Here is a 25710-nt window from a genome sequence, read left to right as displayed (position 1 = left end):
GAGAGTTTTTTTAACTCACATTAGAGAGTTTTAAGATATCTGATTGGGAATAGACTTTAGAAGGCCTTGAGTCCAACGTTTATCCAAATCTTCAATAGCATCCCTTGCAAATGGTCACTCAGACTCCATTTAAAGACTTCTAGTGATATGGAACTCATTACTTCCTAAGGTAGGTCATTTATGTTATTGAAGGACTTTTTTGAGGAAATTTTAACTATGTTTCAACTATGCAAAATGACAACCTATGTGACCTCAGAAACTTTGGGAGTTGGGAATTAGCCTGATTCAAACTATCATTATTCTGCCAGATTTTCCTCATTCCCTACTTGACAGGGTAGCCACATCCATTCTGCGAAGTGAATTTTTACAGATGACGTACTATAGTTATATTTGAAAACTTTCATTGAGTTATCATCTTCTAGGCTTATTAATTCATTGCATTCCTCAAGGGACACAAGTGACAGACATTGATGAGGTTGCATTTAAAAATAAAAGAGGGAGAGATTATTCTAAATAAATTTAAACTCAGTTAATGGCAGCATATGGACTATGTTTAAAAAAAATTCCAAGGGGCAGCTAGGTGGCACAGTGAGTAGAGCACCGGCCCTGAAGTCAGGAGGACCTGAGTTCAAATCTGGCCTCAGACACTTAACACATTCACTAGCTGCGCAACCTCGGGCAAGTCACCTAACCACAATTGCCCTGCCTTCCCCCCTCCAAAAAGTTAAAAAAAAACTTAAAAAAAATTCCAATATGTTCTTGTGGATACCTTGTGTGATAATGTTGCCTTTATTTATGGTGCCATTAGCTCTTAAAGTTAATACTTTAAGCAGACAGACAGGCTATTTATTTCATGTCTTAATATCAGTACCACTATATGAACTTAACTGGTGAGTTTTCTCCAAATTCTAACCTAGCATGGTAACATAACAAAAAGAAAATTGCTTTTAAATGACTTAGAGTAAAATTATCATGAAATATGGATTCCCTACAATTTTAAATTCAGGAAATAATACTAAGAGATTAAGAAAAATAAATGTATTATCATTTCCCCCTCAATATCTAAGCTTATCTGTAGGGAGAAATTTTCAAAAGATACTTTAGTCTTGAAAATAGCCAGAATATGAATTTGAAGTTGTTTTTCTTCAATGGTAAGGAATCAGAGCAGAAGGGAAAGGAAAATGAAGACATGGCTAAGCCAAGCTGCTAATTTTTCTTAGTGCGTTGCTGAAGCTTATAAACTTATTAGCAAGGCTACATTAGCTCATGCGATCTCTCATTTTTTTCCTTAATGTTTGAAGCAAATATCATTTTAATATCCAGAGAAGAAATTAGGCAATAACCACTAAACTGTGCTTCCTTCCTAAATAACATACCCAGTACCATACAGTTTGAGGTTCTCATTTACCATTTATTGAGAGATTGATTTTTCCCTTGTTTATAGGTGGTATCTGTCATTTCTCCAGTCTATGCTAATTGAAAATCTTTAAAGAGAACTGAAGTTTCCTTGTACATGACCTGTAGGCTAGGATTGGTTTGAGTTGGGGTTGAGCATTTTGTCATTCTAGCCATATTTTTATCAAGTATTTCTAGAGTGAGGTGTTGAGAAAGGCTTTGGAAATCTAATGAATTTATCGTAAAAAAGTAAAATCAGTATTACTATATTGGGTCCTGGCTCTCTATCTCAAAGGGGATACTGTAAGTCTGAATGGATGGTGATATAAAAATAAAGGCATAAACATTTTCAGGCAAAAGGTCACACATGACTTCTATGTTTGAACACATTCCCTCCAATTGTAGTCTGGTATTCTTAACAGTACTACCTTTAGCATTATCAATGTTTTCCTTAAAAAAACCAAAAACTTCAAATATCCAGATGAGGCTGGAAAGCTGAGGAGGAGAATTATCAGTAGCATTACCACCTCCACTGCTACCTTTGGGATGTAGAATTTGAGTAACACTGCAGATACTTCAGAAAGTATAAACGTGACTTCTCTTCTACAATCCAACAACTATTAAAAACAGTGCAACAATGAATGAAAGAAAAAATATTGCGTTGATAATACATAAAATTAGTTAGAACTTCACCTTGTATTTTGCACTTGCCGAAAAGCTGGTCCTCCATCGGACAGTGTAAAACCGAACTTCAGTTGTTTTTTGATTCTTAGGGACAGAGTTGTCTGCCCAGCTGACCCTCACAGCATCATGGGTAAGTGCAACAGCCTGAACACCTACTGGTGGGAGCATGGGGGTGGAGATATCTGGGACTGAGGTAGGGAAATCATCAGGTAAAGGATAAAAATCAGCTTCCAATGGGTCAATGGGATCTGGGTTTAAAACCCACCAAATGAAACAAACAAATAAATAAATAAAATAGTTTAAAAATAAATATTGGTGACAACACATCACAATGAGTTAAATGCATGGCAGTAATGATGAAGGAAAACATGAGAAGAACAGAAAACATGTCATTAATTTAATCAGAAAACATATTGGAAGTAATATTGCTACTTCATAAGTGAAACCAACTCCAACCAATTCTTCATATATTTTGCATTCATATACAAATTATATCCAAAAACAAATACCTTCTTATGCACACATTGGAATTTTAAAGAATTAACAGAAAACTGATTTCTGAATATATTTACAGCTTAAAAGTAAAAGGACAAAAGAGAATTTGAAATCTGTGATCAATTTCCTCATCTGGAGGAAAGTTTTCATTTTAGTAATTTACTTCTCATCTTTTACTTTCTCCCATTCCAGGTCTCTCCCCTATTGTAACCCTATTATGCTTTTATTGTTGCTTGTCCTGCATCAGCATTCATATTTGGAAGTCATGAAGCTAAAAGAGTGAAGAATGGAGCATTCTGAATTTAATAACAAGTCTATGACTGGTGACTTCACTATCGACTGCTACAGTGATGGTGACTCACATTCCTAACTGGTTTGGGATTTGGTTTGTTCCAGGTGAATTATTTTCTACCCAGGGTGTCAACATAATTCAGTTATATACCTGTCAATAATGCTGTCTTCTGGTAGTGACCATAGTAGCTGATCTTAGCCAAGGACCCACGTAGATAGTGTGGATGGCAAGGCAACAGGCTAAGGCATTTACGAAAAATCTAAGAGTCTGTTGTGCTTATCATCCAAGTTTCAAGCACTCTGCATCTCTGGAGGAGGCACAGAGCTAACATCTATAACTTATAGACAACTGACATTTGGAGAATACTTCATTTTACTCATGGATAGGATAATTGAATTTGTCTAATGATGGAATGTCACAAAATTATTCTGAAATTCTTTCATTACATTTTAGTCTCAGCAAATTAGATTTATAACTGCTCATTTGTGACGATAGTAATAATTACATTTCTACATATGTCAGATGGGGAATAGAAAGGTGGAAAAGGACTTTAAATAGCATCCTAATTCTTATTATTTATAAATGAGATATGACACTATAGGTCTTACCCATGGGCAGGTTATTTGAAGAGAACAGTTGGAATTTAGTACATGTGTCGATACAGTCCCACAACATTTATTTTTTTTTAAACAATATGACTTAAAGCAAAGCCTTCCTGATGATTGCTTCAGTTTGTCCAGACTATTTCATATGTCTATCCCTACTTCATCACACTGTTTTCCGTTGAATTATTTAGTAGTTGACTGAGCTCTAGTCTTTGGAAAAAGAAAAAAAAATAGAAAAAGAAAAGAAAGAGAAAGAAAAATGTGTGTTTAAAATTTAATGAGAGAGCCCAGGCTCTTCAAATTTCCTTTGATGCCTCTTTCATTAAGGCCTCCTTTAAACCCAAATGGATTTATGAAATCATTGGGAGAAATTGAAGACAGTGCTATCTCAGTAAGGTCTTGGACATCAGGTGGATATCCATCAAGTTAGTGTGGCATATGAAAGTTTGGGGATTTTTTTGACTCTTTTTTGCTATGTGTTCTAAACCATAGCAGATGCTGTCTCACTCTATGTTTTTTAATTCTCAGTTCAGTTTTTTGAAGTTAGTTTTCCAAAGACAGCACAGGTAAAGCAAACCAAGAGCTCTTGGCTTAGGATCAGGGTTTATATGTTTCCCACTTCCTTAGGTTGATAAGTAACTCATTTTTTCAAATTTAGTTGCACTAGCAAATGTACCAGTTCAGAAAATATTGAAAAGGCTAGGAGCTACCAAAAATAAAGGATTAGACATCTTTTAGTAGCACAAATTTTATATCCTGAAACCAAATATTTCTGGACTTCAGAATTACCTATTTGCAATGATTTGATAATTTAGTTTCTGAAAATAAGTACCTGATTGATTGCCTTATGTTTAAAAATGTCTACCTTTGTTGATGTTTCTCTGTGGCCAGCTGTAGCTTTAGAATTCTTCCCTTGAATAAAAGATATCTGGCCTCACTAGTACTTATTTTCCTTAGACATGAACTTGTCATTCATTTGACACTTCCTCTAGAGAGACACTTGCATACAGATCTTGCTAATTTGTTTTTCCACTCAGGCCTGTCAGGTCAGAGACTACCCAGAAAACACAATTAAAGGGCCTTCTGAAAACTGTTGAACAGTTTTCCAAAAACAGTTTTCCTGGGAGTGCTTCACGCTGCTGATTTTCTGGTGGCCACAGCCAGGAGAGAGCTAATGTCAGAGGAAATAAATTATCGAGCACTGAGGCATGAGCCTTTTGGCTAAAAATTGAAACAAGCTCAAAGTTGGACTGGTATGTCAATAGGCTTCCATGAATTTAACAGCTCTCTAAGGTACAAACCAGGTTGGAAGAAAATAATAGTAATTACCCTCATTTCAAACAACACCAGCAACAGACAAAGCCTCTCCCATATTCTGCCTTTACTTCATTGGCGACTTGGTGGACAAGATAAAATTCAAAAACTCAATTGATCCAGTAGAGGTTTTAAAGGATATGGATCTATTGCAATTGTTCAATAAGTGATTATAACCCCTCTACACTTGGTACATCCCTGTTCACCAGGGAAAATGAACATATGTAAAAGTCGGTTTGTGTATAATTCTACCTAGATGCATTTCCTTGCCTGTGTGTATGTGTATGTGTATGTTTATGCGTTTTGGTTTTTGCCTTTATATAAGTCAGATTCCAAGTTTCCTCTTAGGAATACTTCTGAAAAGCAAAAGGCTGAGTATGTTTTTTCATATGCAACTACTGGGCCTTCATTTGATAAAGTTGCCCTCTAAAATTCACCCTATCTGTCTCTTTATTTGTACTTTTGTTCTCAGTGACCCATATATCCTTCTGCTGGGAAGTTTCTGACATTGAGTATGAATTTTAAGGAAAGAATCAAATAATGCTGTCATCCTCCAGGGAAAAATACTGAAGGAATATTATTTTTCTGTCTATCTTCCTTGCAACATATTCTCCTTATTTTTCTTTCACTGGCTTTCCACATCCATCCCATTTCAAACTCTGAAATCTCTTTGCCTCACAACCCAATTAAGATTAGAAATACAAAAGGAAAAATACAGTTGATGAGCCATAGGCATCTTAGGAACCATGTGTGGAGAATGGGATATGCTTACCAATGAAGCAATAAGAAAGCCTGGGATAGATAAGGAGAGCATAGCATGTTAAGAAGGAATGATTAGCTCATACTAAACTACTTTCAGCTTAGCTGGGGCTCTGCATTATCATCAACTAATAACCCCTGTCACTGAAGTCTGGACTTTCTTTATCATATTAATTTTTATTGCTTAACATTCCTAACTTGCTACTAATTAGATAGTTAAGTTCTATGCTAGGACCATGACAGATATTGGTATGTTAATCCAATGCACAGAGCTATTGAGAAAAGTTAAAAGTTTGTCACAAGCCAAACATGTCAGTATCAGTATGTCTTCTCAGAATTTTATTTCTATAGCACTTTACTTAGAAAGAAAATAGATCTGTCTCTCAGTAATCTCTGCTGATGAGGAAGAAAAAAAACTGGAGAAATAAAAATCCTGGGTAGTCAAAAAAATATCATTCCAGATATTAGTTTCAAACTTTGGTTCCAACCAACTCATTTACCTCAATTATTAAAAACTAACTTTATAGTCATCACTTTATGTAGAGATGAATGTTATTTGAGGTGTTTTCAATATACTCAAACCATTTATTCAAAAAAATCTGGTTCAACACAATCTCACAACTGGGCAATTCAAAGATATCAGTTTAACTGGATTCATCCATCAGAGCTTTTCAAAATTATTTGACACATTTATATTTTAAATAATAATTAGGGCTTGCCCTTAACTAATTTGTAAGACAAGCAAAAGACTTCAGGGTACCTTAAACAGACCTATTTTCTGTGCATTTTTTCCCTTCTTCTTCCCTAATTCTTTCCCCTTCAGATGTTCAAGATTCTAGAGATCCTCCTTGAGTAGAGAAGGCTTTAAGATCTTTGATTAACATTAGGGTCAATAACTGATGATAAAGAAAAGTGTTACTTATCCCAATGCGATTTGCATTTCAAAAGGAATCAAAGTCTTAACTAAGTTAAGGAGATAGCTGAGAGCACAGGATTTCAAAGAATCAGAAATTTTGGTGCTAGGAAAAGCAACTTCATTCAGGATCTTGAAATCACACTGTAGCTACTAGAGCAAGACTTAGATAAAGCACTGTCAACTAATAGGTCATAGGGATGTGATTATAAAGGATTTCCTTAGCCTTCCTTTTCCTCTTCTCAAGACTTTGCCCTTCTTCCATTTTACCTATAGGCATAGAATAGCAAGTAGCATTTATAAAGGCTAGAGTCCAGTCTTGATCAGAATGGAGAAGACAGATTTTAAAATTCTTGTAAAGAGTCAATCTATCCATGGGACATTTTGGCTCCAACTTTCAAGGGTGAGTGAAGGGATTTTGGTACCAGGATGCTGCTTGACTAAGCAGTAGTCCCCCAAATCAGCAGCCAGATGGTGAGGGCCTAGATAATAGTTCCTAAATATTTAGGAGTACTCTGCATGGAATAATACTTCTTCCTTAGTTTTTTTTGTAAGGTAAAACAGTTCTCCTTCTACTAATCACTTTCAACTAAAATGAAATAAAGCACACAACAGGGAATTTTAAATTAGTTGAATGTAAAGTTAAGTACAATCAAAAGGATTAGGGAATCAGCCTGCATATTTATATGTACCGAATTATAGGATTTGATGACTCACTATAATTCGCATACTGACTGAACTGCAACAAGGAGATCAACATCTTTAACTTACCTGTCATAGATCTGGTGGTGGCACTTTCATAGAGAGGAACTCCCTCTCCCGCATTGTTAAAGGCTTTTAGGGAGATTACATAATGGGAACTTGGCTCTGCAGATGAAATAACAACAAAACGGAGGCACTGTGTTAGTCAGGTTCCAAAATAGCCAGGGTGAAAATTTTCCCCAAACAAATACAATATAAGGTAGTCAATAAATGATGTTTTCAAGGAATAAGTGAATTTTTTATCAAAGCTGTCAGGCCTTCTTGTTCACATACAGTGCTTCCTTAGGGTTGTTAGCTCTCTATTCGTTTAGTATATGAGGCAGATAAAGGGTATTGGAAGGAGAACTAGGATGGGATTTAGAAGACCTGGGTTCACGTCTGGCCTTGGCAATTACCTTTAGCAAATCATACTCCTACGTATATGTAGTGCTCTGTGTGTGTGTGTGTGTGTGTGTGTGTGTGTAGTTAGGTCAGGGAATAACTTGTTCTGACTGCAGTTTTCTAAATTCAGTTCAGTTTGCTCTCTCTATTTCATTCAGATTTGTGTTCTTCTCATTGAACATTTATCAATGCCTACCCAAGATGGATGGACTTCTATAGATGAACCCAATGGGCCATAATCAGGACAATATACATTTTTTATCTGTTTAATTTTTCTTATATGAGTTGTTTAGTTGGTCTTTTGAACTCATTAATGAGATTGTGGGCTTGTTGCAATCAGCAAAATGTCATCCTCCAAAGGCACATCTGGAAGATTTTGCCATCTGTTGAGAATCCTTCTTCTATTTGGACTCCAATACCACAGTCTCCAGAAGAGTGGTGGGCACTTTTGGTAAGCCTCCATCTATTTTATGCCTAGCTGGATATTTCTTACCAAGAGATCATTTTAAGTTACCTCTATGATTCTATAAAAAGCACTATTATGTTATCAAAACACACATGTGAGATACCTTATTGGTGAAGAAACTTCAAGGTGTCATTCTGCATTACTAAGTCAAATGTGGTTTAAAAAAATAACCAGCAAATGATAAATACCACAAGTTTTTATATTCTACTCATTTTTTAGTCAATAGAATAACTATGATTATGTGGTTTCTTACTGAAGATGATCTGTGAAAGTTTTCCTGTTTCTCATCATGTATTTCATATGTAATCAAGCACATCACAGAGATCTGAGAAGTGCACTAAAATAAACGCTTCATATATATTAAAAATGGGTTTTGAGTTGATAATTAGTGATTCCTTTTCAATCGTTATGGTCACCTTGTTTTCATAGTAATAAAGGTCCAAGTTTTTTTTTTCCAATTATATCTGTTTCCTATGTATATCTGTTTCAAATATTTTGACAATTGAGTCCACCACGGTTGATGCTGGTTTATTTTTTGTGTGTGTCTAAAAAGTTGTGGCTTAGGGCAGCTAAGTGATGCAGTGAGTAGAGCACTGGCCCTGGAGTCAGGAGGACCTGAGTTCAAATCTGGCCTCAGACACTTGACACTAGCTGTGTGAGCTTGGGTGAGTCACTTAACCCCAATTGCCCTGCCTTCCCCCCCTCCAAAAACAACACCACCAAAAAAAAAAAAACTAAAAAGTCGTGTCTGATTTTCATATCTGTCTTTCACATAATGGAATTTCTATTCGTGGTAGCATCTGAATATGATGGTTCTATTGTGATCAATATTATAAACACTTTGCTATAGAAAGGCCTCATCTGTTTCATTTTTCAACTGTTGTCCTATTTTCTCTATAAATATGCTTGGATTGATTTGGCTTGGTGAACTCTCATGCCAAATTTTCTATAGACTCATTATCCTTTCTTCTACTCTTTCTTTTATAAGGCTGTTTAGAATCTTTTATCATCCTATGTCTTAACATTTTGCCAATAGATTTGTGTCTTAGGTAAGTGTTTCCCTTGGAAAAAAAGATCAAAAGATGGTTTCTGGACTCTTTCATTTGCTTCCTCGTGGAAACCACTTTGCAATGGTTAAAATGCTACAGGAATTAGTGATTGTCCCTGGTATCTTTTCCTTCATCCATTTCCCATTTTTCAGTAACAATAGATTGGTTGAATAGGTCATGTTGGAGCTTTGTCATTTCATGCAGTTTTCTTCTCATCTTCTCATTTCTAGTCTTGTGTTAATTTTGACTTTTGCTCTAACTAGTTAACAAGTAGTTCTTACATGACTGCCATATGGATTATAATTTCCTCTCTATTAAGTGGAAGTAAATTTCATTATGGTTGGTGCTCACCATGTTTTAAAGACAGTATTCTTGATTAAATATATGAGACTTATGAGTATTCCACATTTCAATGGGCTTTTAAAATAATTATTTTGAGCTATATATTTCAATGATTTTTGCCCTGCCCCACCTAGTGTCCACTTTTACGTTGAAGTCACTGAGTATCAGGGTATACACTACCTTGCATTGGATGATCTTCTTAGGTTCTTCATTGAATTTCTTAACTTTTTAATCTCTTGAAACAGATACTTATGCATAAGTTGTAATAATCATCCTAGCAGCCCTTTTGCTAATGTTCCTCATGAGCACTTCAAGGTAAGATGACAAAATATTCCATGAAAGATGTTTCTTTGCCTTTGGGGTCATGATGAACCCAGCTCAGCCAATTTCTTTATTTGCCTCTTTAAGAACTTGTGAACTTCTTTCCATTTAGCTGCAACTTTATCTGACTTGCGGCTTCATTTGTGGCAAGAATGATAGCTATGATTCAGTTTTTTTCCATTGGTTTAGTTCACCTCATTGCTCACTGTTTCAAATTTTAAGTGCCATCAGTTAAATTGATGTTTTTAGATGATCTGAGAACTATGTGTCTCAAAAACTTCTATCCCCCTTTTGTGGCATTTTGCCACTGTCACAATTCATTATCATTTTCTACTAACAAGAGACAGCATTTATGTAGCACTTTAAGGTTTGCAAAGGGATTGATTTATAAATATTATCCCACTTTCATCCTCAAGACAATCCTGGCAGATAGATGCTACTATTATCCCTATTTTACAAATAAAGAAACTGAGGCTAGGAGAGGAAAAGTGACTTATCCTGGTTTATAAAACTAGTATCTGAGGCAGGATTTGAACCCAGGTCTTCCTGACTCTAGGCCCAGGGCTCCATCCACTCTACCACCCCACTGCCCTTGGTGATTAACCAATTGGCTTTCCATAATTATCTACCATTCTATTTGCTTTCTTCACATTAAGCCTGTGAAGTACACATTACCAACTATTTTTAGACACGAGGTAACTGAGATGAAGTGATTTGCTCTTAATGTGCCCCCAAGTTTTCATAGGGTATCACAGATTTGGAGCTGGAAGGGATTTTCATAATTACTCAGCTCAAACCCCTCTACTTACAAATGGGGAGGCTGAGGTTAAAAGACATTAAGTGCCTTTTAAAGAAGGCCATAAGAGAAGTAAGAAGCACATTTGGGATTGGAACCCACAGACTTTGGTTCCAATCCAAGTTTCCTTCCATGGCACCAGACTGTTAGGTTTTTGATCAACATATTTAGCCTTTCCTCTTTCTGACTTAAAGGCACCAGTGGAACCTGAATGCTAACAGGTGATGTTCTATATAGGCTGTCAAGTGGGTCAATGCAATGGCCAACCCCTCAGTTTACATGATCCTGGGAAAAACATTACTGAAACAGCTCTCTAAGCATGCATTATTGGCTTTTCAGCCTTGTAGAGTCAGTGTTATTTACTTGTTTTTAAAAGCCTTAACTGGTTCATTCTTATTTCACAGTGTTTGAGTTTCTGTCTTAGGCCAAATTAACACAAGTTATGCAGCTCCTTCTTAGCTATTATCTAGCTCCAAGGAGCATGCATCATTTTCCTAATCTCTCCAGACAGCTTATATACAGGTAATTGTCGTTTCAACCCTTCGAATCTTGCTAATATTGAACACCTATCAAATCCTGAATTATCTGACTAATGCTGGTTTCTTTAACTTCAAGCTTGGTCTTGGTGTATATTACCCTATCACAGAGCCAGAGGATTTGTAATTTACTACTGACCTAATGAATTATACTAATCATCAAGAACTACAAATCCAGTGCCATTGGTCTATTGTGGTTATCCTGGAAATGTGAGACTGGGAGTAAACACTAAGCTATGAAAAGGTTCTATTTCAACAGTGGAGAAGGTAAACATCCATGACAGAGGTATATTAAAGTACAGGCCCGAGTCCACACAATCTGTCTCGCTTCTCTTAACCCACATGTAGATTTATTATTTGTGCCTATTTCTTGTTCCCACAAATAGCAGCTAGGTGGTGTAGTGGAAAGAATTCTGGGCCTAGAGTCCAGAAGACTGGTCTTTCTGAGTTAAAATCTAGCCTCGCGACACTTAATAGCTGTGTGACCCTGGGCAAGTCACTTAACCCTGTTTGCCTCAATGTCCTCACCTGTAAAATGAGCTGGCGAGGAAATGGTAGACCACTCCAGTATCTTTACCAAAAAAAATACCAAATGGGGTCATGAAGGATAAAACATAACTGAAATGAATGAACAAGAGCAAAATTTTCTCAATCTCAGATCATTTTCCTCTTTGTGATTTGCCCTTGCTTCTACTGCCAGCTGTTGAGATGAATGCAGATTGGTAAAGGAGCAAATGGGACACTTTCCCTCTACATTTTGAACAGCTCCTGTGCTCTATTGTTAAGTGTCTCAGAGCTAAAAATATCTTGGCTATCAATACATGGGCTTGGCAGGATACTACAGTAGTTTTATACCTTCAAACATGAGATTAGAATACCTAAAGACTAATAAGGTCTGATTTGCTCACTAGAGTTGTGGGGAAAAGGAGCAAAGCAATGATTCATTCATTTCATTCTAAAACTGTTCAATGGTTCTTCTCTATTACCTACCAAAAAAGCCTATATTACTTACTCTGGTATTCAAAACTGTCTGGAATATTAAGCCATGCAACCTTTCAATCTAATTTCATACTGCCAAACTCATGCACTACGCCACAGATTATATTCCTTGCTAATCCTTATATAGTCCTTGCGGTTTTCCCATTTATAAACTTGCTCTATTCTTGGCAAGTTCTGCCTCCTTCTCCTCTTATAGCATTCTTACTTTTTTTTAAACCAAAGGAGAATAATAAGTCTCCAGAAGGCCTACTCAGATGCCCCCATGCCATAGTCAATAATTACTTTTTATCTTTTGAACCTCAATAGGTCATATATTATTGTGTATTCAAGGTATCTATTTAGGTCATTTCCCCATACTTGACTATAAGCTCTTTGAGGGCAGGGGACAAGTTTTATCTAAACTTTGTATCTCCTCGAGCATCTAGTACAGTGCTCAGTCCAAAATTACTGCTTAGTACATGCTTATTCAATTCTAGTTTTCCACTATTCAATAGGAGGCTGTAATTCAGGAGAACAACACAGGAGGGCAATATGGCCCTATTTTCTTGCACATGCTCAGAACCCTTAAACTTTATAGATCACTCATCCACAAAGGACTTGTCATAGAATTGCTCATTCTAAGGAAGCATCAAATGAGTTAAGCACCTTTAATATTATCACAAATGGATGGCAAAAATGAATTAATTATTAACTGTGGTCAGACCTCAGACTTCTGAATGCATTCAACATCAATTATAGCTCCCTCTCTCCCAAATGACCTTTTTTGGGGTAGAGGGGGGAAAGTAATATAAGGACAACCCATTGCCTCTAAAAAAGAAATTGTAACAATATTAATTTACTTTCTTCTAATTGCATCAAATTGAAAATATTTGTAGTTCATTAATATTTCTAGAGGAATTGAAACAACTATGGAAATTTAGAATGTTGTCACATTTCCAGTTGTTTAATAGATCTGAATCTGTTGATGTGGTAGGTGGTGTGAAAGAGAAGAATGAACACTGGTCTCAAAAGTGAGAAGGTATGGGGTTGAGTCCCAGCTTCACCACTTACTAATTGTATAACTTCTATGAACCTCAATTTTCTCATCTGCAAAATGGCTGTAATGATGATTGCTCCACTTATCCAATAGAGTGGGTGTGAGAACAGTGCTTTGTAAACCCGAAGTGGAAATTGTTATTATAATCTTGTGGCTGCTTAATTTGGCTTGGAATACAGAAGGCTGGCAGTTGGCACATAAAGATGCCTGTCAGCTATTCTCCATCTCCTGTTGCCAGGACAAAACAAATCAAAATCAACATAAACTTTTTGATTTTTGGAGCTGTGGGAAATTGGGATAGACAAATAGCAGAAGATAAGGGAACTCCCTCACTGCAGATATTATAGATCAGACACCTATTGCTCCTGAAGGCTTTCATATAGGCTTGCCTACAGGTGATAGATAAATAAATTTAGTCTTGGGAGTAAAATAAAAAGTCTGTGGGAACCTCTTCCAATGTTTATTCCACACCAAGAGTCTTCACTTCATGAAAGAAAGTGTTTGGAAGAACATGGTTATTTTAATTAATATTGAGGGCAAACTAAGTGCCAAAAACAGGCACCAGATTGACACAGTGCATACTCATTTATTCATTACAGATTATATACTTCATGCAAAGACAGGGATTTTTCATGCCAAGCCCTTGTCAGGGTTCACTTTCCATGCTCAAGCTGCTTTTGTCTTCTCTATGAACATTGCCAAGAAGTCACTTAGAGAAAAATAAAGTGAGATGGACATCTGCCCATCTCAGCAAACCAAGGTGACTGAGAACATAAACTGTAGGGCACTCTTTATGCAATCAAGTGCTTTTTTCTACTGGTTATGTCTGGTCTCCAATGTACCTGAACATTTAAAATTCAATCTAATGTGTTATTATTAAGTATAGCTGATTTTGCTAATCCTCAGCATCAGACCTTCCTTAAGGTGCATACAGTCAATTAAAAAAAACTTTGGAAGATGTAAGAATTTTGACCAATACAACAATGATTTCAGAGGATCACCAAAGTTGAATGCTTAGTGATAAAGAGGTAATGTAGAATGAAATGTGCAGGATTTCACATGTATAACCTATGTGAAATTACTTGCCTTCTCAAGGAGGGGGGAGGAGAAGAGAGGGGAGGGAAAGGGAGGGAGGGACAGAATTTGGAATTCAAAATTTTAAAAAAGTGAATGTTAAATTTTTTTATATGTAATTGAGAAAAAATAAGACACAAAAAAGAATGAAATGTACATTTTTAGTGATGGCTTATGTGGGAATTTATTTTACTTAACTACATACATTTGCTAAAAAGTGTATCTACCCTCCCCCAACCCCAAAAATTAATTCTTGTTAAGTGAAAAAATAAAATTAATTAAATTTAACACAAAAATTTTAACTTTTTATAAGACTGTGTTAGGTGATGAGGATACAAAGAAATTTAAGACATTAAGGCAAAGATTTTCTACTGGGTTACATATACTCAGATAATTAAATATAAAGTCATCTGAAAAGTGAAAAATAAGTAGCAGGTGGTTAGGGGCGATGTAGTTCAATAGGAGGTTGCACCTGGGCTGAGCCTTGAAGGAAGCTAAGTTTTCTAAGACAGGGATCATAGGATTATAGAATCAATAGGGACCTCAGAGGCCATCTAGCCCAACCTTGTGATTTTACTCATGAGAAAACTGAGGCCCAGTGTGGTCAAGTGAATTGCCCTAAGGCACAGGTAGCAAATGTCCAAGGTAGGATTTGAAACCCTGATCCATGACTTCAGAGCCAGTGCTCTTTCTATCCATGATACCCAGAGGCAGCTTCTATGGTCTTCCACAATCCTTCCCACAAGGCTTTGGAATCAGAGAGATTCAACATGTACCAGAGTACCATGAGTAGGAAAATAATTTTAAACTACTGGGATGACTAATGGTCATAGGAAGAGGCCTCCTCAGGCCTCTTCCACAGAATAGCCTTTCAGTGTGATTGAAATGTAACCCAAGAAGAATAATACTGAAAATTAATTATCTGGAAAATAAGTTTGGAGTAGCTTATGAAAGGTTTTAAAGATGAAATCAACAGACCATGGCAACAGATTGGATCTGGGGGTGAGTGCTAAGAGATAGTGAGGTGTCAAGGATGAATCTTAGGTTGTGAGCTTGGGGATCTGGGAGGAGATTGTAATCTACAGTAATTGGGAAGGTAGGAATGGGGGTTAGAGAAAGATAATGAGTGTTGTTTTGGGCATATTGAGTTTAAGATGTCTATTGGACATCCATTTTGAGATGTCTGAAAGGCAGTTGGAGATATAAAATTGGAAGTCAGCAGAGAGGCTAGGGCAGGATAGATAGGTCTGTGGATCATCGGCATAGAGATGGTAATTAAATCCATGGCAGCCGGAGGTACCACGTGAAGCTGTATAGAGGGAGAAGAGAAGAGGACTACGAGAGAACCCTGAAGAACACCTATTCTGAGAGGGTGTGAGCTGGAGGAGGATCCAGCAAAAGAGATAGAGAAGAAGTGGTTTAGATAGGTAGGATGAAAACTAAGAGTGGTGTCCCAAAAACCTAGAGAGAAGAAAATATCAAGGAGGAGAGAGAGTGATCTACAGTGTCAAAGGCTGCATAGAGGTCAAAAAGAAGGGGAATTGAGAAAAGGCCTTTGGATTTGGCAATTAAGAGATCATTAGTAACTTTGGAGAGAGCAGTTTCAGTGGAATGATCAAGTCAGAAGCCAGATCATAAGGGATTAAGAAGAGAATGAGAGCAAGGTGGAGCCACCAATTGTAGATGACCTTTTCCAGGACATTACCTAAGAGAACAGAAGATATAGGATGACAGTGAGTGGGGATGGAAGGATCAAATGAGTTTTTTTTTATGATGGGGGAGACATAACTATATTTGTAGGCTACATATTTTTGTTAGTGCTATTAGATAAGAAAGCTTTTGAGATCAGAGTCTGGTTGTTTTCATCTTTGTAGTTACAGCATCTACCACAACTCTGAGCACAAGGGTAACTTTGTAATAGTTATCTAACATTTATTATGTGCCCACTCTGTGCTAGGCACTGCTGGAATAAGAAGTGTCTTGAACTTCATTGATTTTCTTTAGTCTGCTAACTCAGGATGAAATACTTCATGTTGAAAAATTAAATTCAAGAGTATAGAAAAACATGCTGAGAATATGATCATAAACAGAATTATCCTAAATATCAAGGGCCTACAGAATCATTCCTGACTTTTTCAAGAGACCTGGACTTTTTGATTTGCTCAGATAGTACCTACCTGAAGTAAATTTTTGAAGTTGGTGGTCAGAGGTCCTACATCATCTTTATCTTTTCCTCACCTCCCAGGAGGGTATAATAGGTGTGATGAGTAGACCTTGTATACTTTATGATATTTTAAAATACTTTATATATTTGTTAAAACAAACATGAGTCTTTTGAATTTTAAGCATTCTTTTTACAGCAGAGTAATAAATAACTGTCCTCTATCCGATTTTTACTTTGCACAACAAGTACCTTTACTATAAGTGACTCTTCTGGAGAGCCCCTAAATATGAGCCATACCTAAGATTTATTTTAGAGATTTCCCCCAAAATTCCAGAGTAGATCCAGGGAGTATAGAAAAAGCGTGAGTCCTTTTTTTGCGGGTAGAGGTTAGGTTCCCTAAGAACTGAATTCAGTTTATGTGAGTCAAGAACAAAATTTCTTGATTGGAGGGAAACATAACCACTGGGTCTCAGGTGACAATAAATTTCCCCCCTTCCTATACTCTATAGTCTAGCCAAATAGGGTCCCCCCCCGCCACCACTTTCCTTACAAATTACACTCTACTGCCCATCTCTGCCTTTGCATTTAGTTCTTTCCTTACTTTCACCTAATAAGATCCTTTATTTCCTTTAAAATTCAGAAATGCTGTCTGGATCCCCCAGTTTCTAGTGCTATATCTACCAAAATGATTTTATTTTGTATGTATCATACATAAATACATATGTATATATGTATGGCATATATACAGAAGGCATATATGCATTCTGGCAGGAGACACATACATGTCAAATCCTCTGACAGAATATAAGTTCCTTGAGAGCAGTGTATATTCTTTTATACCCCCCCCCCCAAACAGCACAGATCCTGGCATATAATAGGTGCTTAATAAATGCTTAACGATTGATTCAAAATCTGATTCTGTAATATTATTCAGTAATGACAACATAGTGCCACTGAATGTTTCTGAACCTAGAACTGAGGTGGGTTCCAAAGAGCTGAAAATGACTGTTACACAGAGAAAGGCACCTGGCTGGTGTGAGAAGGCTGCAACATTTAAACAAGGAATTTTCAACAAAGAACAGGGGTGAAAGATGTCACCAAGAAACTTGCAGGACAGGAAGAGATAGACTAGTTATGTGATGAGGGTGAGGGAGATAGGTGGGGGTGCCAGACTGTTGCAGGGTTACCCTCAAAGTGTCAGGAAGAAAACAAATGCTTCAGCATCTTGTGTGGGCAACCTGTGAGGAATTGATGGGAAGATATGAGCAAGAATTGCATGGATGGGAAGCCTGGAGGGGTTGCAAACTGCATCATTGGAGATCTATTTTGCATAAGAAATGATACAATCAGAGTTACATATTAGGAAGGAATATGTGATCATTTTGAAGTTACAAGATTAGTCCAGATAATATTTCAATGCTGATGGTGAAAAGTAATAAAAATCTGAACTCTGGTGTCCAGTAAGAATGGACAGTAGAGGATAGATGTGAACACATTATGGACAAAAAATGTTGTTGACAACACATGCAGGAGCCACAGGAGTGGGAGGAGATAAGGGCAACTTATTTCTAGCTTCGGTGATTATGAGAAAGCTGATAGTACAAGCAAAGAAGAAGGGCCATGGGCAGAAGTAGTTGGGGTTCTTGCTTTGGAAGAGATGATAATGATTTCAGTTTTGAGCAAGTTGATTTAATGGTGGTAGAAAAAGACAATGACAATATTAAGAATCTACTTCAGACCTTTTTGACAAATAATCTCCTAGTTTGATTATTTCATTGGATAGATTGGTTTTTTTGTTGTTTAAGCCCAGCCAGAGTCCAATTTATTCAGTTGTAGGATAATCCCTAGGTGCTAGTGATCCCCAAAGTATTTTACCTTGGTACTTTGGGCATACAGACAAATAAACATAAAGATTCTCCAGTCATCTATTAAACATGTTTTGGATTCAGAATGACATAAAGGATAGTCAGGTTAGTAAGCCTTTTTTGAGCACTTATTGTGGACCAGGCATAGTGTTAAGTGCAGAGGAAACAAATAGAAGTAAAAAGATTGTACTTGTCTTTGATTAGCTTACATTCTAAGAAGGAAGAGAATACAAAAAAGGAAGTTAAAAGTGCAAAGAGAAGAATATTCCCATGAGGTCATCCTGGCAAAGTCTGAAAGAATTAAAAGCAGAGTTGAGAGAGGAAGTAAGGTTGGCTGTCCTGGAAACTTTCTCAAAAATGAAGTTTCGGTGAAACTCACCATTAGAAGAAGTTGTCTGCAGGGATGGAGTAATTTTCCAGGGTAAGAAAGCCACAGGCGCTGAAGGAGTTTCCAGGGTAAGAGGAGCTGAGGCGCAGTAGAGAGGTCTGCTGGCCTCAGAGTCAGGAATACTTAAATTCAGGTCTGGGCAAATCATTTAACATCTTTGTTTGCTAGGTCACTCTTCAAGACTATGTGTTGCAAAGAGAATGCCAACCTGACTTGGTAGAGGGAGTTTCATCACATTGGAATTCACTATAACAGTGAAATTACGAGTCCACTCCTCCTGGTCTCTAGGTGCAAACCACCATGCTAGACAATGGTGGAGATACAGACATAGTTACACCATCATGATTATTTCATTCTGCTTCTGATCTATTAAGATAGCACCTGCAAATAAACATACAGTACTGTGCAGCAGCTATGGAACAGAATAGCATAGAGGAAGAACATAAAAGAACTGTTATTTTGTATGAAGGGAAGCAGAAAGAAAGAAAAAGACTAATTAGGACCAATCAGTGAAGGCTTCATGATGTAGGAGGTATTTAAGCTGGATTTTGGAAGATAGCAAGGATTTAAACATTTGGATTGGGTGGGGAAGGGTGAGAAAATTCAAGTGTGATCAAGGGCATGGAGGGGTGTAAAGCATCCAGCATGTACAAGATGCAGTGAATAATTCAATTTGTCTAGAGTGTGATACAAAGGGAGTGAGATAATGTGGGGGGAAAAAGCTAGAAAGAAAGAGAGGCATCTGATTATGGAGAGTCTTGAATATTAGACAAAGAAGGGTACACTTTCTTAGGGAAGCAATTGCTGTCTTCTACCTGGTCAGAAAAATAAATTAATCTGGGAGGGGAAGACTCTGCTGTTTATGCTCACTCTGAGCCATCAAAACCCAAACAACAAAAAAAAAACAAGTGAGGTTTGGGCTGGAACCTAGTATTGGCTAATGGGTGAGAACCAGAGTGATTTCAGTTTATGGCATGGCTCTATTTGAATGCCAATGGGCTTTCTCAAGGCCTGGGTTTCCAATGCTGCATTTCAAGAAATCATAAATGTACCTACATTGGGCAAAAGAATTAATTGTCCCTGTTTTTTTAATGACAGAATAAATAAGTAGGGTTGAGAAAAATAAAAGAAATCTAGCCTGTAAATTCCAAGATATCTTGTGAGGTTTCAGTGATCAGAATTTATATTCCTTTGGGCAGAATACCCACAGGTAAGGATATGATTCCCTATGTGGACAGAGGGAGAGCAGGGAGAGGAAGCAGAAAAGGGAGAGGAGGGAAAGCAAGGAGGGAGAGGAAGGAGGGAGGGAGGGAGAGAGTGAAGAAGGGAGGAAGGAAGGAAGGGAGGAAAGAAGGAAGGAAGGAAAGAGCAGCATTGCTCACCTGGAACTGACCAACTGGGTCCCCAGTGGGGCAGCCACCAGTGTTCATAGATTGTTGTTTGTCCTTTGCTTTAGAAGACCAATGACATCAGGAAACTGATGTCTTGACTTGCAAGTGAATTAGATTTAAGTGAGATAGGGCTGTGCAAAGTCATCAACCTCTCTCCCCCAGCCATCTAAATTCAGTGGCAAGATATAGATCAGGATGACTGGAAATGGCCCTGGATGCAGTGGGAGACCTTGGCCTTTTTAAGCTAAGGTCTTTCCCAGGTCTCAGTTTGTGTGAGGCAGCACATATTCAGTGATTAAGGCTAGGTAAGAAATGAGGCAAAAAAAGGTTTCTTCTACCTAGTCAGAAAAAAAAATCAATCTGGGAGGGGAAAATCCTGAGGTTTCTGGCCAAAACAGAAACAATTACTATTTAACTTACTCTAAGCCATCAAAACCCAAACAATGACCAAGTGAGGCTTGGGATGGGATCTATTAAGTTGTGAGTTTACCCTTTTGCCAACCACATTCCCTACATTTGTGCCTCATCATCATTTTACTTTCAGTTTACTCTTCCCTCGAACTCTGTGTACCTGTGAGAGAGGGTGGCCCAGGATTCTTTTGGGGAAAATATTTTGCAGTAATTATTTTTACTATACCACCTAATCAAATACTCTTTCCAAAAAAATTTTTAAAAGATAAGGTGAGATATTGCAGAAGCTGACTTCATAATACTTGCTAACTGGATATGGATAGGTAAGGGAGTCAGAAGGGTCAGAGTGAAAATGACGAATCTTAGCATATCAGACCTGGAATCAACTAACTTTAATATGAAACTTTAGAGTTTATAGAGATCTTAGAGCTCATGTAATACAAAGCTATCATTTTACAGATAAGGAAACTGAAGGTCAGAGTAATTATGTGCATTGCTCAATGTCACTTGACTAGTTAGTGGCAGAGATGGCATTTGAACCTAGTGTGGTGCTTTCTAGTGGTCTTTCACTAAATCACTCAGTCCTCTATATCACAAAGTACTTCAACATTGAGTATTTGGACTACTCTAAGAAGTGGAAAGGACAGGAGTGGTTTTCCTCATTTTGCATAAGTGGAAGCAGTTATATTAGAGGCTTTCTCAAAGTTCCTTAATCCAGCTATGTATATTTACTACATTCCTCCTAAGATATCAGAATTGTGGTAGTTAGGGGGTCAGGACTCCAAATGCAGTCATTTGGCTTTTAGTTGGGAGACAACTTCTACTTATCTATTCCACTAGGTGGAAAGGCTTTAGTCTTCTCAAAGGATGTCAAAGATCATAAGGCAAAAAGATGCATCCTAGGTCCTTTCTTACATACACAGAGCCAGTAAAGACACTTGTTTGTTTCACTCAGTGAGGTGTTCTTTGGCTAATAGCCCTCTGAGTCTGAGGAATGACTAAGTAAATGCTTAGATTAGGAAATACTACACACTGATTACAAATGGAACATTTAATGAAATGATTTCTCAGCAAAGCTTTACATCAGGAAATTAGCAAGATACACCATTACATATAACCAAACATATAGGTTTATCCATCTTGTTTTCTTTCTCTAAAAATTTGTCTAAGTACATTTAGAAGAGGACAGAAACACTGAAAGATCACTTCAGGTCTCCATTCATAAAAATCACTGAGATTATATCCATATGACAGCAAACAGATGGTCAATTTAGTCCATTTGAGCAAACAATTTGTCAATTAGGCTTACAATGCAGTTAAGCTACTTATCTTTCCCTGTTTTTTATCAAAGGGAAAGTCAAACTGTTTGAAATCGGACTGAGGAAGGAAGGGAAAGAAGACAACTCCCTAAAAATAATATACCCTCTTTACATATTGTCTCCCACACATGTTCATACACTCATGTATTTCTTCTCTTCTCTTATATGTCCTCTCTCAACTTTGGACTTTAGGGAGGGAGAAGAAGGTTGAACAAAGTGGAAGAGTATGATAAAGTACAATAAGAGAAGAAATGAAGTGGATGGGAAGAGTAAAGGGTCAGTAAAAGCACACAAATAGAAGATGTAGGAGAATGGAAGAACTATTCTAGAGGATTCCCTTTCCTTATCCCTTTAAAGTTGGGGAATGGTACTCATGCTACCACAAGAAGATCTAGAACTCAGTTTCCTATACTGCACCCAATTTCAGATACTGCCATTTAATTTCACCTTTAATCCAGTTGTGTTATCATCATAAAAATACAGTTCCTTTCCTCCTTCCCCTTCCATCTTCCTTCTCCCTCTTCCTCTCTCCCCATCTCCTTCTCACTGCTCTCCATTGGGGTCTCCTAAATAGAGAAGGCCTACAAACATGAAATAAATGAAAATGATGATCCCCAAACATGCATGGGGAGTATGTATTGACCTCCACAGGAAAATTTTTTAAGCCATAATAAAATTTCCTTCAGCAGATTTTTTTACTTTCTTTATTAAGCAAAATCCTATCAATGGGCATTGCTTAATCTACAGATATTGTTTTCTTGAATGCTATTTCATGTGTTCATAAGACCTTGTAGAATGTCTCAGTCAAAAATGAGTCAGATACTACTTGAAGAATTGTGTCTAGGTATTGTCCTTGTTTCTATAGGACATCATCATTTATGATAAATATTTGCTATTTTTTTCATTCCAGAACACATATATGTCATAATAACACTTAAGTAGAACAATACTCATGTACTTCTAATTCAGGTATATTTTTATTAGGACACAGAGATTCTTTTCTCTTTCCACCTAATATCTATAAAGTGTCATTAAAAGAGGAACATGCTAGAGAAGGTGGCCTAGCCATACCAGATATTAAACTGTACTACAGAGCAGCAGTCATCAAAACTACCTGGTACTGGCTAAGAAACAGAGGTGTGGATCAGTGGAATAGGATAGGAAAACAAGATGGAGAAGTCAACAACTATAGCAATCTACTCTTTGATAAACCCAAAGAGGCTAGCTTGTGGGCTAATAATTCACTATTTCACAAAAACTGTTGGGAAAATTGGAAAATAGTAGGACAGAAACTGGGCATAGACCAATATCTTACACCATATACCAAAATAAAGTCAAAATGGGTTCATGATTTAGGAGTAAAGGCTGATACTATAAATAATTTGGGAGAGCAAGGAATAGTTTACTTATCAGATTTATGGAAAAGAAAAGAATTCGTGACCCAACAAGAGATAGGGAGCATTACAAAATGCAAAATGGATAATTTTGATTATGTTAAATTGAAAGGTTTTTGTACAAAAAAAACCAATGCAACAAAAATTAGGAGGGAAGCAGAAAATTGGGAGAAAATCTTTACAACTAGTGTCTCTGATAAAGGCCTCATTTCTAAAATATACAGGGAACTGAGCCAAATATATGGGAATACAAGCCATTCCCCAATTGAGAAATGGTCAAAGGATGTGAACAGGCAGTTTTCAGAGGAAGAAATTAAAGCTATCTATAGGCATATGAAAAAATGCTCTGGATCACTACTGATTAGAGAAATGCAAATCAAAACAACTCTTAGATACCACATCTATCCTGTCAGATTGGCTAAAATAACAAAACAGGAAAATGATAAAGGATGGAAAGGATGTGGGGAAATTGGAACATTGTTGTATTGCTGGTGGAGTTGTGAGCTGATCCAGCCATTTTGGAGAGCAGTTTGGAACTATGCCCAAAGGGATATAGATATGTTCATACCCTTTGACCCAGCAATACCACTTCTAGGGTTGTATCCCAAAGAAATCACACAAGTGGGAAAAGGACCCATATGTACAAGGATATTTATAGCAGCTCTTTTTGTGGTAGCCAAGAATTGGAAATCAAAGGGATGCCCATCAATTGGGGAATGGCTGAACAAGCTGTGGTATATGAAGGTGATGGAATACTATTGTGCCATAAGAAATGGGGATGATGCAGACTTTGTAACAACCCGGAAAAACCTACACGACATAATGCTGAGTGAGCGGAGCACAGCCAGGAGAACATTATACACAACCACAGATATATGGATTCCGTGAGGACCAACCCTGACATACTGCGCTCTTCTCAGCAACCTAAGGTGCAAGGACAACTCCAGGGGACTCACGATGGAGAATGCTATCTTCATTCAGAGAAAGAACTGTGAAGTTTGAATACAGATCGAGGTGCACTACATGCTCGCCTTTTTTGCTTCTCTTTTGTTTTTGTTTTTGGGTTGTATTTTTTTTTGGTTCTGTTTCTTCTTTCTCATGATTCATTCCATTGGTCATAATTCTTCTCCACAACTTGACTAGTGCATAAATTAATTCAATGCGAAGTTATACATGATAGTTATATGAGATTCCATGCCATCTTGGGGAGGGAGGGGGGAGGGAGGGGAGAAAATCTGCAACTCAAAACTATGTAGAACCATGTACAGTAAACTAAAAATAAATAAATAAATTAAAAAAAAAAGAAAAAAAATGTTCATACCCTTTGACCCAGAAATACCACTTCTAGGGTTGTATCCCAAAGAAATCACACAAGTGGGAAAAGGACCCATATGTACAAGGATATTTATAGTGGCCCTTTTTGTGGTAGCCAAGAATTGGAAATCAAAGGGATGCCCATCAATTGGGGAATGGCTGAACAAGCTGTGGTATATGAAGGTAATGGAATACTATTGTGCCATAAGAAATGGGGATGATACAGACTTCATAACAACCTGGAAAAACCTACACGGCATAATGCTGAGTGAGCAGAGCACAGCCAGGAGAACACTGTACACAACCACAGATATATGGATTCCGTGAGGACCAACCCGGACAGAATTCGCTCCTCTCAGTAACATACGGTGCAGGCACAACTCTAAAGGACTCACGATGGAGAATGCTATCTACATCCAGAGAAAGAACTATGAAGTTTGAATGCAGATTGAGGCATACTTCATGCTCGCCTTTTTCTCTTCTCTTTTGTTTTTGGGATTTCTTTGGTTCTGTTTCTTCTTTCTCATTATTCATTCCACTGGTCGTAATTCTTCTCCGCAACTTGACTAGTGTATAAATTAATTCAATGTGAAGTCGTTCGTGGTAGTTATATGAGATTCCATGCCGTCTTGGGGAGGGAAGGGGGAGGGAGGGGAGAAAATCTGGAACTCAAAATTATGTAGAACTGTCTTTTGTAAACTAAAAATAAAAATAAATTAAAAAAGAGGAAATTGTTCATGATTTTCAAAGTATAAGACCTTGAAGATCTCACTCAGATTTTTTTACTGAAGATTCCTTGAACCTTTTGATTATTTTAATTATACACCTAAATAATTCACAGTGGTGGGGAACCTGTGGCCTCAAGGCTACATGTGGCTCTCTACGTCCTCAAGTGTGACCCTTTGACTTCACAGAACAAATCCCCTTAATAAAAGTATTTGTTCTGTAAAACTTGGACTCAGTCAAAAGGCCACACTCGAGGTCCTAGAGGACCACATATGGCCTTGATGACACAGGCTTCTCACCCCTAACTCAGGGAATCACTGTTATATGAAAAATACTTTGCTAATAAAAAAATAAAGACAAAGAATTAATGGTAATTCTAAGGTGGATATAATATTGAACTCATTTTTAACACCAAATGTTAATAAAACATGAAGAAATGAAATCAAGATAATTAGGCAGGAATAAAAACCATGCAAAAATAACCATAATGATAAATGCCAAAAGGGATACTGCATTGTG

The 25710-nt window shown here is 37.2% G+C and overlaps 1 protein-coding gene across 1 annotated transcript in view; it reads right to left on the bottom strand.

The window, feature by feature from the left end:
- Positions 1-25710, bottom strand: part of DCC (DCC netrin 1 receptor) — a 1016863-nt gene that overhangs the window by 183328 nt on the left and 807825 nt on the right. The window contains exons 17-18 of the mRNA XM_036763165.1: positions 7229-7324; positions 2089-2327 (exon numbers count right to left, since the gene is read on the bottom strand). Coding sequence (XP_036619060.1) covers positions 2089-2327; positions 7229-7324 — 335 coding nt within the window. The remainder of the gene's footprint in view (positions 1-2088; positions 2328-7228; positions 7325-25710) is intronic.

This window comes from Trichosurus vulpecula, chromosome 1 (genome assembly GCF_011100635.1).
Source record: "Trichosurus vulpecula isolate mTriVul1 chromosome 1, mTriVul1.pri, whole genome shotgun sequence".
Classification (NCBI taxonomy): Eukaryota; Metazoa; Chordata; class Mammalia; order Diprotodontia; family Phalangeridae; genus Trichosurus; species Trichosurus vulpecula.
The sequence above is the reverse complement of the archived record's forward strand: the minus strand, read 5'-3'. Positions and strand labels throughout refer to the sequence as shown.